Below are 15,064 nucleotides of genomic sequence, written 5' to 3'. Positions count from 1 at the left end.
AAAGAAAAAAAAAAAAAGAAAAAGAAAGAGGGGTACTAGTTGGAGCCACCTCTTTGGGCAAAATGGCGAGTAATTCTACATGTACATTAAGTATCTATTAAGTGTCCATCAAAAAATGAGGTGATTTTTAAAATTATCATTTGATCAATCACACGCTCAATAGTAATTTTAAAAGCCACTTCATTTTTTTTATGGACACTTGATGAACACTTATTGTCCATGTAGAATTAATCCAAAATAGCCACCCCCATTTTGCTCTTTGGGGTGCTCGATCAAAACCATCCCCAAAGGCCTTGGGGCGGTTTAGAGAATTTTATTAAATGATCACTTATTCCAAAAACTTAAGCAGCTAGACAATAAATTATTGATTTAATTAATATTCTAACAAATTTCTATACAATTTTTCTTTATTTCCCGGCCATTCTATAATTTTTTGTAACTCCTATTAATATGTACTCATTGAACCAAAACTCAATCTTTTTCTCTTTTTTTTCATCCAATCTCAACTATGAAGAAAAGAGTAATGTGTGAAATCATATTTTTATCTCACAACTATCCCGCAATGCTGATTTAGCATTCCCAACTAATCATTAGATCGATCATTGTTAAATAATAATAAAAAAATCCAATTGTTGATTTGGATATGGTTGAGCTGCTACAGATAACGACTGTTGGATAGAAAAAAAGAAAGAAAGAAAAAGACACTGTCTTTAGCTTTAATTTGTATGCTCAGGAGGCTACATGCAATGGATAAGATGATAATAAATCTCAACCAAGCTAGTGTTAGATTATTATAAATATTCACAATAATATATCCTTTAAGCCTCACACTTCTAGCTACCTACTCTCGATCACTTAGCCGGGTTAAAGTTAATTCGTCGCCCAGAAAATCAAGCAAAAGTCCGATCATGCCTGCCATGGCCTTTGCCGAATCCGGTGGCGGCGGTAAGGACTCCCCGGCCAAGCTTACATCGCAGGTCATTGTTTGTACCATTATTGCAGCCTTCGGTGGCCTCATGTTTGGCTACGATATTGGCATTTCCGGTCCGTACACTAGTACTACGTACTCAACCATATCATTTTATTTTTGTTGTGGATGAATAAAACGATCGATTTCATTTTGCTGATATGATGTACAGGAGGAGTGACTTCCATGGATGATTTCTTGATAAAGTTCTTTCCTGCTGTCTACCATACGAAGCACGAAGCCAAAGAAAACAACTACTGCAAATACAACAACCAGTATCTCCAGCTCTTTACGTCTTCACTGTATCTCGCAGCCATTGTGGCTTCCTTTTTTGCCTCTATTTCATGCAAGAAGTTTGGTCGAAAGCCGACAATTCAAGCCGCGTCTTTATTCTTCGTTACTGGAGCCATGTTGAACACTGTTGCCAAGAACATCGAAATGCTTATCATAGGAAGGTTGTTACTTGGCGCTGGCGTTGGATTTGGTAACCAGGTAATTTATAATTAGTCAGAATCGATCCTAATTGGTAGTTTTTTTAATTAGCATTAATTAATTCTTTTTTTTTTCTTTTTTGTATAATCGAGGTATCCCGACTAGATCCAAAGCGCCCTTTCTACACGGGTGCTCAGGCTTTTCACCCACTAGCATGATCCCAAAAAATTATTTGTACTAAAACCTTAAATCTGATACTTTATGAAACACTATGGCGAAGCGACTTATCACTTGAGCCACCCTTAATTTTGTGTCAATTTTTTTTTTTTTTAAACGTCACTTCATCTTCTTATTTGTTACTGTTTTTACAATTACTCTCATAAACTTCAAAAACTCTTATATCCGTTAAATCATGTCAAAATTTTTAAAATATCTATTTTTTTATTAAAAAAAAAAATTACAAACATTCAAGCATGGATATTCTTATAATTTTTTTTTTTTTTTTTGGATCTATGTGTGTGTGTTTTTTTCTCTACTATTGATATTCATGGGAAATGTTGGCCCTTGTTTGGCAAATACTTATACAGAACAGAGTAGTGGGTTGTTAATTTTGAAAATAGTAAAAAGTGATGATGTGATATAAAGTAAAAAGAATTTGTATAGAAAAAAAAAAAAAAAAAAAAAAAAAAAAAAAAAGGAAAAGCTTGGTGTTGTGCACAACTACTCCCACCCATATGATTAGGTTGTGCACATCCTGTTGTCCAAGTAATAAATTCTTAAAAGAAATTTGTATTGTAGTAAATTTTTTTATTTGAATAATAATAAAAAATTATAGACGTAATATAAAAAGTGAAAAAAGAAAAAATGTTTTGATATGAATTGTTATTGAAAAATGTGAAAAAAATGAGAAAAATAATAGAAATGGCGTGCTCCACTATCGTGTAATGGTACGTTGTTTGTCAATCATACCCATTGGGTTTGTTTGATAAACAACAAAACATTACATGGTAGTGGAGAACACTATTCCCATTTTTTTTTTCACATTTTCCAATAACAATTCACATCAAAATATTCTCACTTTTTTCACTTTTTATATCACATCAATAATTTTTTTTTTATTATTTAAATAAAAAAATTCATTACAATACAAAATTTTTTTACTTTTCTATACAAATTCTTTTTACTTTATATCACATCATTACTTTTACTAATTTTAAAACTAACAACCCACTACTATGTATTGTTCTGTTCTTTGTCAAACAAACCCAATTATTACAGGCAGTACCATTGTTTATATCAGAAATCGCTCCGGCCAGGTACCGGGGAGGCCTGAATATCTGCTTTCAGTTTCTGGTCACGGTGGGCATTTTGTGCGCAAATGTGATTAACTACGGCACTTCGCGCATGCACCCACGTGGGTGGAGGGTGTCACTGGGTGGCGCTGCAGTACCTGCCATAATTCTTCTCATCGGATCCCTCATCATCGTGGAGACACCGACCAGCCTCATAGAGCGTGGGAAGAAAGACGAAGGCCTGCGCACTCTCAAGAAGATAAGGGGCGTGGACAATGTCGAGAAAGAGTTTGAAGAGCTTTTGCATGCCACAGAATTGGCTAAACAAGCCAAGAACTCCTTCAGAAATCTCATGAAACGCTCTAGCAGGCCTCAGCTTGTATGCGGCACGATTTTTCAAGTCTTTCAGCAGCTCACTGGCATCAATGTGATCATGTTTTATGCACCGGTTCTGTTTCAAACTATGGGGTTCGGGGGCGATGCGTCTCTGTTATCAGCTGTTGTTACTGGTTTGGTTAATGTAGTATCAACACTAGTTGCAATTTTCACAGTTGATAAGTTTGGAAGAAAGAAGCTGCTTATCGAAGGTGCTGTTCAAATGCTCATAGCCCAGGTAAGCAAAATGAGCACATAAATTAAACATAGAAATCATATGATTCCATTATTCTGCTAGCTACAACATTATTCACTAGTAGAGTTTGCTTCCAAACATTAGTATCCTAGCATTAATTTTTATAATTTATTATTGAAATTATAGAAAAATTAAGACTTGTGTCACATGTCCTTTGCGCACGGGACCAAACTAGGTGCCAGTGGCATGAGTAGTGCTACGGAGAAGCACAATTTCCGGAATTCATTCGGAAATTGTGCTTCTCTATGGCACACTTGTAATTGTAATAATTACAAGTGTGCCATGGAGAAGCATTTTTTCCGGATGAATTCCAGAAAAAATGCTTCTCCCAAGCATTACCCCAGTGCCATATTTGGAAACACATGGTACCCCGGTTATGTCCGGTGTGCATAGGAAGGAACATGACACAAACCAAAGCCGAAATGATCATAAAGACTACCTCAAACAATTTTCCCAGATTCATTTGTCATTTTGTTTTGCTTTTACTAAATTGACCGGCCACAATGCATTGTTTGTTTCTTGCAGTCTATAATGGGGGCAATACTTAAGGTGCATTTGAAGTCTACAAACGTTATGCCAAATAGCTATGCATTGTTTGTGGTGGTCCTGGTTTGCCTTTTCGTGTCTAGTTTTGCGTGGTCATGGGGCCCTTTGGGCTGGTTGATACCTAGTGAAATTTTCCCCCTGGAGACTCGAAGTGCTGGATTTTTCTTTGCTGTTAGCATGAACATGTTTTTCACCTTCGTCGTTGCTCAATCATTCCTCACACTGCTATGTCAGATGAAATCCACTATCTTCTTCTTCTTTGCTGCATGGATTTTTGTAATGGGTGCATTCGGCATCTTCATACTGCCCGAAACAAAGGGAATTCATATTGATGAAATGAACGAAAGAGTATGGAAGAAGCATTGGTTCTGGAAGAGGTACTTTGATGATGGCGACAATGATAAGGGAGACCAGGATATCAAAGCTGATCAACCGGAGAAACAGTAGCTTGATCAAGAATTTAGTTGTTTTTGAAATTTGGTTCATCCATGTTAGAACAGATTCTGGTATGGTAGTTAATGAACGAAAGAGGCTTCCTCCAATATCCTGTAAAGAGAAAAACTTCGTCGGGGGAATCCGACAATCCCACTCCGATACTTTTGTCAGTATTATCTCAAGTGTATATTACTCTTAATCACAGTGAGCAATCTAAAAATATACCTGTCTAGTTGTGAGGTATTTATAAATGGAGTATCGAGAGCGGTCCGGCTTTTCCATTGGACCACGTGTCAGATCTGGAGTGCTTGTCGACTACTCGAATCGTGGGATTGAGGTGTACTCTCCACGATCGTTGCCAAGTCGATCTTTAACCGACTTGAGATCGTGGAGTCGTGGTTCGGACTCCGCGATCATTGCGGAGTCAGCCCTTAACCGGCTTTAGATCGTGGGGCACCTCCCTTTTGTGTGGATCATGGGACTGAGGTATATTCTCCACGATCGTTGCCAAGTTGGTCTTTAACCGACTTGAGATCGTGGAGTTGTGGGACTTCCTTCATGGTCGTCATAAGGTCGGCTTTTAACCCTCCTTGATCTTTATGTAGTGACGGCAAATTATCGAGTCTGTTGGATATGACAGTCTTGGCAAGTCTTAATTGGCCACAATCCTAGCCCATTGGGCAGAATCCGACTTATTCCCTAACAGTTACCCCCCAATTCCTTTCGCATGAAGTAGTTTCAGTGAAAGGAATTTTCTTGCGCGGTTCTGCCGGGCTTTGGATGCAAATTATACTGGCTCGCTTTTCTGGAAAGAACCGGGAAATCTTGTGTTGCAAAATTTTTGAAATTCAAAATGTTTGAATTTAAGCGCCCTTGGAAACGGAAACGTCAGAAATAATGACTTTGGTTATGATGAGATTCGAAATCTGTTGTCAGATCGGTTCGTATTCTCGCACGGCACAGACATTATTAGGTTGATCCGAGCTTCTCATGTCGCATGTAATCACACTCGTTAGACTTTTGGCCGTGGAAGCTATTTCACGCACGGGAACACACATGTTGCTCTTCTCTCGAGGCCAGTTGTACGCCCGACGGTTAAAAAACTTTTAACTCGGCGCATTCAATGAACGTCTTTTTAGCTTCCTGACGAAGGACTATATAAACCCCCCATTCCTCATTTTTACTTTTCTTCATTCACTGTTCTGTAAAAAACCTCTGAGTTTTCCTGCGAGGATTCCCTTATTCGGCCAATCTTTTCCTGTTTCCCGGTTCTCTTCAAACAGCTAACCGATCTCCTTTAGACTTTTGACCGATCTTCTTCAAACCTTTGATCGATTTCCTTCAAACCTTTGATCGATTTCCTTCAAACTTTTGACCGATCTCCTTCAGACTTTTGACCAACCTTCTTCAAACCTTTGATCGACTTTCATGGCTTCTGATTCTGATTCTAATGGTGCTCCCTTCGGTGGCGGCCTGAATCTCGTTCCTCATGAGAATAGGTTTAGGTCTTTGATTCCGGCTTCTGAGGAAGGTCCCCTCCGCCAGAGCTATAATATCCCGGACTCCGTGACTTTCCACTTTCAGGAGCCCGGCCAACTTTCCATCGCGGGCGGCGACGTGGCAATTACCGAGTGAATGCTGATGGTAGGATTTCGATTCCCTTTCACTGGGATTGCCAGGGAACTGCTAGTGCAGCTAGGGGTGGCTCCATCTCAGATAAAACCGAACGGATGGACATACCTGTTCTCTTCTTTCATCCTTTAGAGGATCAAGCTTCAGAAGAGGATGTATGTAGCTGAGTTCCTCACCATTTGCTGAGCTGGCTTCCGAAGAGATGGCGCGGTAGAGTTTACCTTCCGCAAGAAACCGTCTTTCATCCACCTAGCTTGGAGATATTCTAACAGCAAAGAATGGAAGGAGCAAATCTTCAGAGTCTCTGGCCAGTGGGAGAGAGTCGAGTCCTCATCGTCCCCGGACCAAAGGGTACCCCGGGAATGGGCCCGTATGAGATCGGGGCTGCAGAAGCCCTTGAGCTAACTGATGAGCAAGCCGATAATGTCGACGCCATGCTTGCCTTTGCGAAGGCTATGCCTGCCGAAGAGGCGTCAATGGTGCTGGATTTCGACCACCTCGTGACAAACGAGAATATGCGAAATATTCTTGGTTACGATATCCCTATTTTCGATCTTCCCTTCTTGAAGGTGGGGAAGGGTAAATCCCAGAAACCAAAGGAAGATCCTTGTCTGCTACCCGGAAGGGTAAGGAAAAGGTTCCCGAGGGACCGAAGAAGTCTAAGGAGCATGAAAAGGCTCCAAAAACTGTCAAGAAACTTCTTGCTGACGCCCAACGGATCGGTGCCGAGCAGGAAGCCAAAGCCAAGAAAGCGGCTGAGAAAAAAGCCGCCGAGAAGAAAACTGTCGAGCTGAAGGCTGCCAAGAAGTGGACGGGAAAATCAAAGGCTTCCCAAGAAAGACCTCGGTTGGGCAAGGAGCCTGAGGGGGAGCCTGTTAAGAAAAAACCAAGGATTGAGGCGGCACGATCGTATCTCAAATCAATTGGTTCGGCGGTTAAGGGTATTTGGTAGCGCGCCAAGCGGCTACGTGGATTTTAAATTTAGGGGTAATTACCTTTTTCCCCCATCAACTACCAGCCATTGTCAACATGCCCCCATGAACTGACACCTCAACCAAAAAAAAGCATCAAACTACCAACTTTACACACTTTGCCCTATTCCGTCAGTTTAATTCGTAAAAAGACATAAATGCCCTCAACTTTTTTAAACATATTAATTTTAATATTTTTTTTTATTAATTACTGTTGGAGGGCATTTTGGTCTTTAAACCAAAATTAACGCCCAAAAATGGAATATTCCGTCCAAGTTAACGGAATTCCTTGACGGAAGGGGGCAAAGTGTGTAAAGTTGGTAGTTGGATGCTCTCTTTTGGTCGAGGAGTCAGTTCATGAGGGCATGCTGACAATGGCTGGTAGTTGATAGGGGGAAAAGGTAATTACCCCTTAAATTTATAAGTTTACCACTCGCAATAGTACGTATCGATTGTACTATAGTAAGGGTAATCGAACCACAGATATTATTGGTTGTTTTGCGTAATAGGATATCTAACGGAACGTATCTAACTTAACTTAAGAGTAAAAATAAAAGTAAAGGTTGTAAAATTGAAGCTACAACAATAAGGTGAAGGAAAGAGGAAATTGAAAATAAACTAAGAAAACTTAGGGTGTTGATCTTATCCAATACTCCACCAATGAATGCTCAAAGTCTATATGGATCTTCCTAACATGCTTGATATGAGCACATAATGGGCGTCAACCATTATGATGACCTCGACACGAAAATACTTTCGTTAAGACGTAGTTATAAAGCACCTAGTTTTACATTAATCTACTCCACGTAAAGATTAAACTATAATTAGGAGTGGGCGTCGGTTCGGTAGGCGATTAATTCGGTTAATTCGGTCGGTTAACCGACTTTTGTCGGAATGTAGTCGGTGAATTTATTTCGGTTAAGTCGGTTAAGCGGTTAATAGGCGGTCGGTTAAGCGGTTAATGGGCGGTCGGTTTAGTCGGTAAAGCGGTTAATAGGCGGTCGGTTAAGTCGGTAAGGCGGTTAATAGGCGGTCGGTTAACATTCGGTTAAAATGGGTAATGAAACGACGTCGTTTTGATTTTTTAAAGGAAAAAAAATATCATACGTTTCGTTCTTACTAAAACGACGCTGTTTCGTTTTATGTTGGTTCGGTTAATCGGTCGAAATAGAATTCGGTTCGGTTCGGCTGCCGCTTAAAAGGCGGTTCGGTTCGGTTCGGCTGCCGATCCGGCTTTCGAAATAAAATTTTATACCGACTACCGAACCGAAATTAGTCGGTTAAAGTCGGTAGGCGGTTCGGTTCGGTTTAATTCGATAAGCGGTCGGTAGGCGGTAGGCGGATAATTTGCCCACCCCTAACTATAATTGAAAAACATTTACTCTACCAAAGGTGTGGAGTGACTAATGCTCCCTAGCTTACTACTCTAAAACACATCCCAATAAGCATACAAGATATACAAAAACCCTAACTATGCCACAATGATAAGGTATCTAGTTTCGCACCAATCTATTCCATGTAAAGATTAAACTACAATGAAAAGACATTCTATACTACCGAAGGTATGAAATGATCGGTGTTCCCTAGCATACCCTATAAGGTGACTCTAATAGGTAGTCATACATCAAGTCATATAGAACCATTGCAAAAGACATCATTCTTATTTCTAAGAATGTTGGTTTTACTCAAGAAATCTAAGAAAACTCATAGACAAGTTTAACTCTTTTTCATGAATAAATAGATTAGAATCTTGATACCAAAACCTTTTAGCATGGGTTTTGATATCCTCTAGCCCTCAACAATCATCAAACACATCTAGAAAATCCTAAGAACCTCAAGAACACTACATAGGTTTTGGATAGAATTAGGATCAAACCCTAAGAACTAAATTAGCTAGACATGAATTGAATCTAATCTAAGCATGAATTTAAAGGAAAACAGTAAAGAAACAAGAAGGAAATGAATTAAAAACAACTATATTAAAATCATAAAATTCGGATTACAAAAAGGGAGAAAAACCTAAGCTAGAACATCAAGAACAAAGAAGAAAAGGAAAGGAGACAAGCTCTCTGGAACTAAGCCCAAAAAACATGCATTAAAGGAAATGAAAACATGAGAAATTAAAGTGATACACCTAAGAAAATCCGTACAAACCCCAAAAGATGCATGTTCTAACCTAAAACCCTCATCTCATATATATATAGAATTAGATTTACAAAAGACCATCAAGAGTTAATTCTAGCCGCACAAACAGAGCTGGTTGGCGTCCATTTCTGTCCATTAAACTCAACTTTCAATTTGGATCGCACAAAGATTTGGAAATATCTTGATCTTCTGGAAGACGCGAAGTCGATCGATCTACTTTTATTTCGATCGATCCAATTTTCGATCGATCTACTTTAAAGTCGATCGGGCAGAACCAGTCTCGGGTAGAACCGGACAAGGTGAGTGGGAAGGCTCGACAAGCCAGTTCTTGCGGAGTCCCCTGCAGATCCATGTGCGTTTTGTAGTTGTCCAGGTGCTCGGTAGGATCCTCAACCCCGGTATAAGTTTGGATAGCCGGAATTTTGAATTTTTCCAGCAGTTGGACCGCCATGATACACTCAGCAAATGGGGAAGACCTGTTCAAGAGACCGTCTACTCGAGAAATTTTCCCCTTGCCCTTTTGCTGGATTTCAAGCTGCAATTGGTTATACTTTTCTTTGTACTTCTCATCAAGCGTGGCAATGGCTTCATTGAGCCTTCTTTCTTCATAATGGTGATTCACCATACCTTCGCTAGGAGAAGGGTTCACGACTCCTTCAGCTCGCCAAGATCAGTTTTCAGGTTGAATTCTTTCCGTGAGCCTTCTACTTTCCCTGTCTTCTTCCTCGTGGGTGTTGCTTTCTACTTCTTCATGTCCTCTAGGTACTTCAGGAACTCGTTCTTCTGCCAACCGCCTCTGTAGACGGATGTTTTGCTGAGTTAGGACCTCTATGTCCCTAGACATTTGGGCTATTCGAGCCTCCATCTCAGCCGTATGTTGATGAGATGTACCCCCCACCTCGTTACAGGGGGTTATTTGCTCCTGAAGCTATGGCTCTTGTTCGTACCATTTCAGATATACTTTTCCGTAGTAAACGACGCACACTTGCTAGTCGTTTCCCACAGACAGCGCCAATCTGTTAGAACAGATTCTGGTATGGTAGTTGTTGAACGAAAGAGGCTTCCTCCAATATCCTGTAAAAGAGAAAAACCTGTTGGGGAAATTATCATCCCCTAGGCAAATGGGCCTATATCCGAACCTGGGCCCAGTTGATCTTGCTGGCCCAACTTGACCCGCTAAGTTACTAAGATTTAACAGAATCCTATAATACCTTGAAGGCTATATTTAGAACACATGGGATAAGATACATGATTAAAATATCCTATGAAGAGTAAGTGTCCCACTCTCCTACTCAACCTCTATCTCATCCCACTAAGGGTCCCACTCAGCCATGACATGAAGGTGGAACAATGCGGTTGATAATATGTGCCTATATATAGGTTGCTACCCCAGGTACAAAATACACTCTGATTATATATTGAAAATACACAAAAACTCTTGACTCTAAATACTCTCCAAAATGGCACACTGACATAGACATCGAAGAAGGGACGTCGGGAGACCCCCCCTTTGACGCATTGTTTGTTCTTCCTTATAGATTACGAAGTACACGGCGAATCAAAGATCTACACGTCACCAAACAGAAAACTGTTCTAACAGTTTGGCACCGTCTGTTGGAAACCGCAAATCGTTTCTTACAAAAAATAAATCTAAAATGGTGACTTGCGATTAGATCACGCCCTTTGTCAACAGTGGCAGATTTGCGCAGATTTAGGTTTGCAGGCAACATATCTGAAATCAAAAACAACTTCAGATCTATAATCATCAATAGCTCATGCACGTTCAAGGATACCGAATCTGCGCTAAGCAATACCAGATCCGTGTTCATCCACAAACAGATCGTCGATCTACGCTCCATTATGCTAAAAAAAAAAAAAAAAAAAAAAAACACCTTGAGACAGTCTTCATGGCTCGGGACCTCCGAGGCGATCCACTTAGAATCCAGCAACTCATGCTCCTCACGGTCACTGCTACCTATTGCAGATCGAGGATCTAACGTTCCTATATCTAGCGGCTGAAACCAAGACCGGGCCCTTGGGCCAAGCGCTCGGCCTCTCTTTACACGACTCACAAGGGAAACACTAGGCGATAATTGATCTACAAACACAGAAGCACAACCAACTTCTGGGAGAATCCTCAAAACTCCATGACCGGCTGGAATACTTTGCGAAACTGACGGTGGAGGAAGACCTGTTGTCAGAACTGGAAACCCTAGCTACATTGGGTGATAACAACGACGAGAAGGCCTCTCCATTGTCTCTTCGCCCTTTACAAGGCTATCTGTACCCACGACATCATGTGGCTGTAAATTTCTCTTGGCAAAAACGTGGAACCACGGCATGCGACTGGTAGATACACGACGTGACCTACCAACCGAACCATTAGGCTGAAGGCTCGGCTTTTCTTCACACAATTGTCCTTGCCGGTCGAACAGAAGGTTTCCTCTCACAGGTTGCCTTTACCAACCTTTCCGAGAAGCCAAATTCTAGTGGGAGTTAGTTTCTGTGGCATCATGCATGCACGACACCGGCTCACGTTCTTCCACGAAGAATCAGACGAAGCCGAGTGCAAGATAAGTTTATCATGTTCATTTGATTAGCTCAAAATATACTTATCCTGTCATTAGTTTTAAGAGAAAGCACCGGTAGAAAACAGACACTCTACGTGTTCGATTCTCTTTTCTTGTTAGTTGAAGTGCCAGCACCAAAAAGAAAAAATGAAGACAAAACCGAGCCGGAGACGTCCATAACTCTGATCCTCACTTTCTAGCCTGAGGTGATCGTCGGTGGGAAACCGAGCCAGAGACGTCAACAACCCACTTGCAGCCGCCAGGCCTGGGACATATCTAATTCTCCACGGTCCCACCTTTATCCAAAACAACCGAGAATCCTTGAGGCCACGGCAGTGGGCCGCGATACACAGAAGATAAAAACAAAAGGTGGTTGAGGAGTCCGGATCATCATTCTTGCTGCTCGGGTCACCCCCCTTTTGTGCTGCTAATGCAGGGTGTTGATCTTTTTCAAAGTACTGCCCATCTTTATCGAATGCACAGGTTCTTTTTGTAGCTTCAGATGTTCTCCAAAGAACCAAAATGCATGCAATTCAATATTGCAACTCTGGGTTCCGCATTCGGTGCTCCACAGAATATGATCCACAACTCAGTTCTAGTCATCTAAAACAAATGTATTCAAGTCTACTTGAACCCAAGCCAAAAGATTAGAAGTGGATCTATCTATGGCAGGCACAAGAACTGATCATCACCCCAGCCATCAAGATTATAATGTCTGAAGCTGCTCATCTCGCTGTGATGCAAAAAAAAAATAAAAAAATCCTAGGCACAACTTGCTGAAATGTCCTGGAAAATAAAGGTCAATATTGTGGAGCAAAACGTGGCAGCAGTCACGCCCCCGTTTTGGGATATAAGGGGAACGCGAACTTGAGCTATAAAACATCTCTATAATTTAAAACATGTACACAATTTCCCAGGAATAGCGCATGGCTATATTTCATTATATGTATCCTTATATCCCAAAACGGGGGCGTGACAGCAGCTAACATCCAAGATTGGGTGAAAGATCCTTGTAGATGCCGCCGAGGCCAGGGGCAACACACACCTCACAGAGGAGGCCTACCCAACCATTCTCCACTCCAATGGGTTTCGAAGCTCCACCTTGAAGGGAGCGCACTTGCTTCTTCAACAAACCCTTCGGCCGGTAAATCACCGATTAAAGGCCGAAGCACCTGACACCGGGCCACCACAAACACCGAGCATTTCACCATCTAGCCGAGGAGCAGACTGTCAGTCCAGGTAGTTCTCCACGATCAGCACGAAACCAACCACCAGACAGTCCTGTGTGGGGAAAGGACATACGCGAATATTCTGTAGAGAACAATCAGACCCTTTTGTGTCAACAAGTGGAGCAGAATTGAGTCTATAACGCAGAAAAGTTTTGTGTAGCTATCAAGTCCAAAGATTCTAAAGCCGAGGGTCTAATTTGACCGAGGATCCAATCCGACCAAGGATAAAATCCGAGTCGAAGAAAATCCGAGCTAAAAGATAACTTCCGAGTCGAAAGAGCAATTTTCCTGAAGGCTCAAATCTGAGCCGTGGGTCCAATTCGACGAAGGTTCAAATCCAACCAAGGGTCCAACTTTTCGGAAGGTCCGATTTCCCGAAGGCTCAAATTCGACCAAGGGTCTAACTTCCCGAGGCTCCAATTTTCGAGGGTGAAATCCGAGCCGAGGATCCAATCCGAGTCAAGGATCATTCCGAGCCAAGGATAAATCCGACCCAAGGGTAAAATCCGAGCCAAGGATAAATTCGACCGAGGGTCCAATTTTCCCGAGGGTACAATCCGAGCCGAGGATCCAATCCGAGTCAAGGATCATTCTGAGCCAAGGATAAATCCCGACCCAAGGGAAAATCCAAGCCAAGGATAAAAAATACGAGCCGAGGATAAAAAATCCGAAGCCGTGAAAATCCGAACCAATGATAAATTCGACCGAGGCTCCAATCCGACCGAGGGTCCAATTTTCCCGAGAGTAAAGTCCGAGTTAAAGATAAATTCAAAGCTGTGGAAACATTCCGAGCCAAGGAAGCAATCCGATCGAGCCTCAATGCACAACTCCATCAGAATATTGAGATCAGTTCACTCTTTGCATTTTCATTTATGCTAGCCTACTCATAAATTTTTAGACAGTCAAATATATCTCATGCATTGATCGATGAAGTTTAAAATGAACTTCTCACTGCAACATATAAAAATGATTACACATCAAGTCTAAAAATTGGGGGTACCAACAAACTTTTCCTCTGGTAGTACAAAACAAATATCATAAACTTTCATACTTAGCTAAAAATCAGCTAAGTATAAAAGTTGGGGGGTACCAACCCGGTGAAATAGAAAACTGAAACAGAAGACTATATCAAATCAAATGATTGAATCTTAATGCAATTTTGCATACTTTGCATTAATAAATTGTTAATTGCTAGATTTTGCTGCATATATGCATACCTATGTGCCTTTTAGACACAGGCGATGCTAATATTTCATACCAGAGGTCTCTATCTAGCGAGATCGGAATGGGTTATCTAGCGAGATCAGAATGGTAATTATGTATAAGCAATTATTGTTGAATCTGCAACATTATCTTCATTTGAAATCTGCTCATATATGAATGATCTTATCCGAAGACGTCTCAGTACTTGACAACACATTTTTTAACTATAAAAATTAAAAAATTAAAAAAAAAAAAAAAAAAAAAACACATTCTAAAATACATTGACAAACATACTCATAAAAAATCTAAGTAATTATCATCCAAGTGCGCGCTTTTTAAACGTAATTTTTTTTTTTTTTTTTTTTTTTTTTTTTTTTGTGTCTGAGATCCATGATATGTTTGCTTTATATTTATCCTTAATACCCCATAGATAAAACAAATAGATAAAACCTGTATAATAATGTTATTTACTAAATTGTTATATGATTATTTGTGACATTAAAAATTAATACTTGTAATAACAATTAAAATATAATTTTTATTGTCACATCATTTCAATTGTATAATAATCCTATAGCATTGCCATTCATAATGTGCTTTCTAATCAAATTTCATGCGACCTTTTACGTTATGATAACCAAGGCCTCCCAAGCTCCAAGATTTATACAATTTATCCTTAACTTCAATTAATGTTTTGATTTTGCTTAGAGAAAAAATAATAATAATAAAAATATTGTTTTTTTATAAATATAAAAATATTGCGTTTGATCAAGTGGGTGATGCGACTAATTCATAACACAGTAAATCCACGTGACTAGTATGTGGAATGTTTTAAGTACGGGGTTTGCATGGCAATTATTCGATAATAAATTAGTCCTTAATGGAAATATAGCATAATAAACAGGACCTAAAAGGTAAAGAAAACATAAGCAGATCGATCAAGTCCTGAACAGACTTGATTGTCTTCTTAAAGTGGTTATTTAATCTCTTGTCAACTGCTAGTCTTACTAT

General features: G+C 40.3%; 1 protein-coding gene across 1 annotated transcript; it reads left to right on the top strand.

Moving 5' to 3' along the window:
- The first annotated feature begins 801 nt into the window (after nucleotides 1-801).
- LOC133877007 (sugar transport protein 8-like) lies at nucleotides 802-4,502 on the top strand. Its single transcript, XM_062315239.1, has 4 exons — nucleotides 802-1,044; nucleotides 1,140-1,459; nucleotides 2,678-3,304; nucleotides 3,848-4,502. The coding sequence occupies exons 1-4, from the start codon at nucleotides 909-911 to the stop codon at nucleotides 4,313-4,315; spliced, it is 1,551 nt and encodes a 516-aa protein (XP_062171223.1). The 5' UTR covers nucleotides 802-908; the 3' UTR covers nucleotides 4,316-4,502.
- Nucleotides 4,503-15,064: the final 10,562 nt, after the last annotated feature.

This window comes from Alnus glutinosa, chromosome 9 (genome assembly GCF_958979055.1).
Source record: "Alnus glutinosa chromosome 9, dhAlnGlut1.1, whole genome shotgun sequence".
Lineage (NCBI taxonomy): Eukaryota > Viridiplantae > Streptophyta > Magnoliopsida > Fagales > Betulaceae > Alnus > Alnus glutinosa.
The sequence above is the reverse complement of the archived record's forward strand: the minus strand, read 5'-3'. Positions and strand labels throughout refer to the sequence as shown.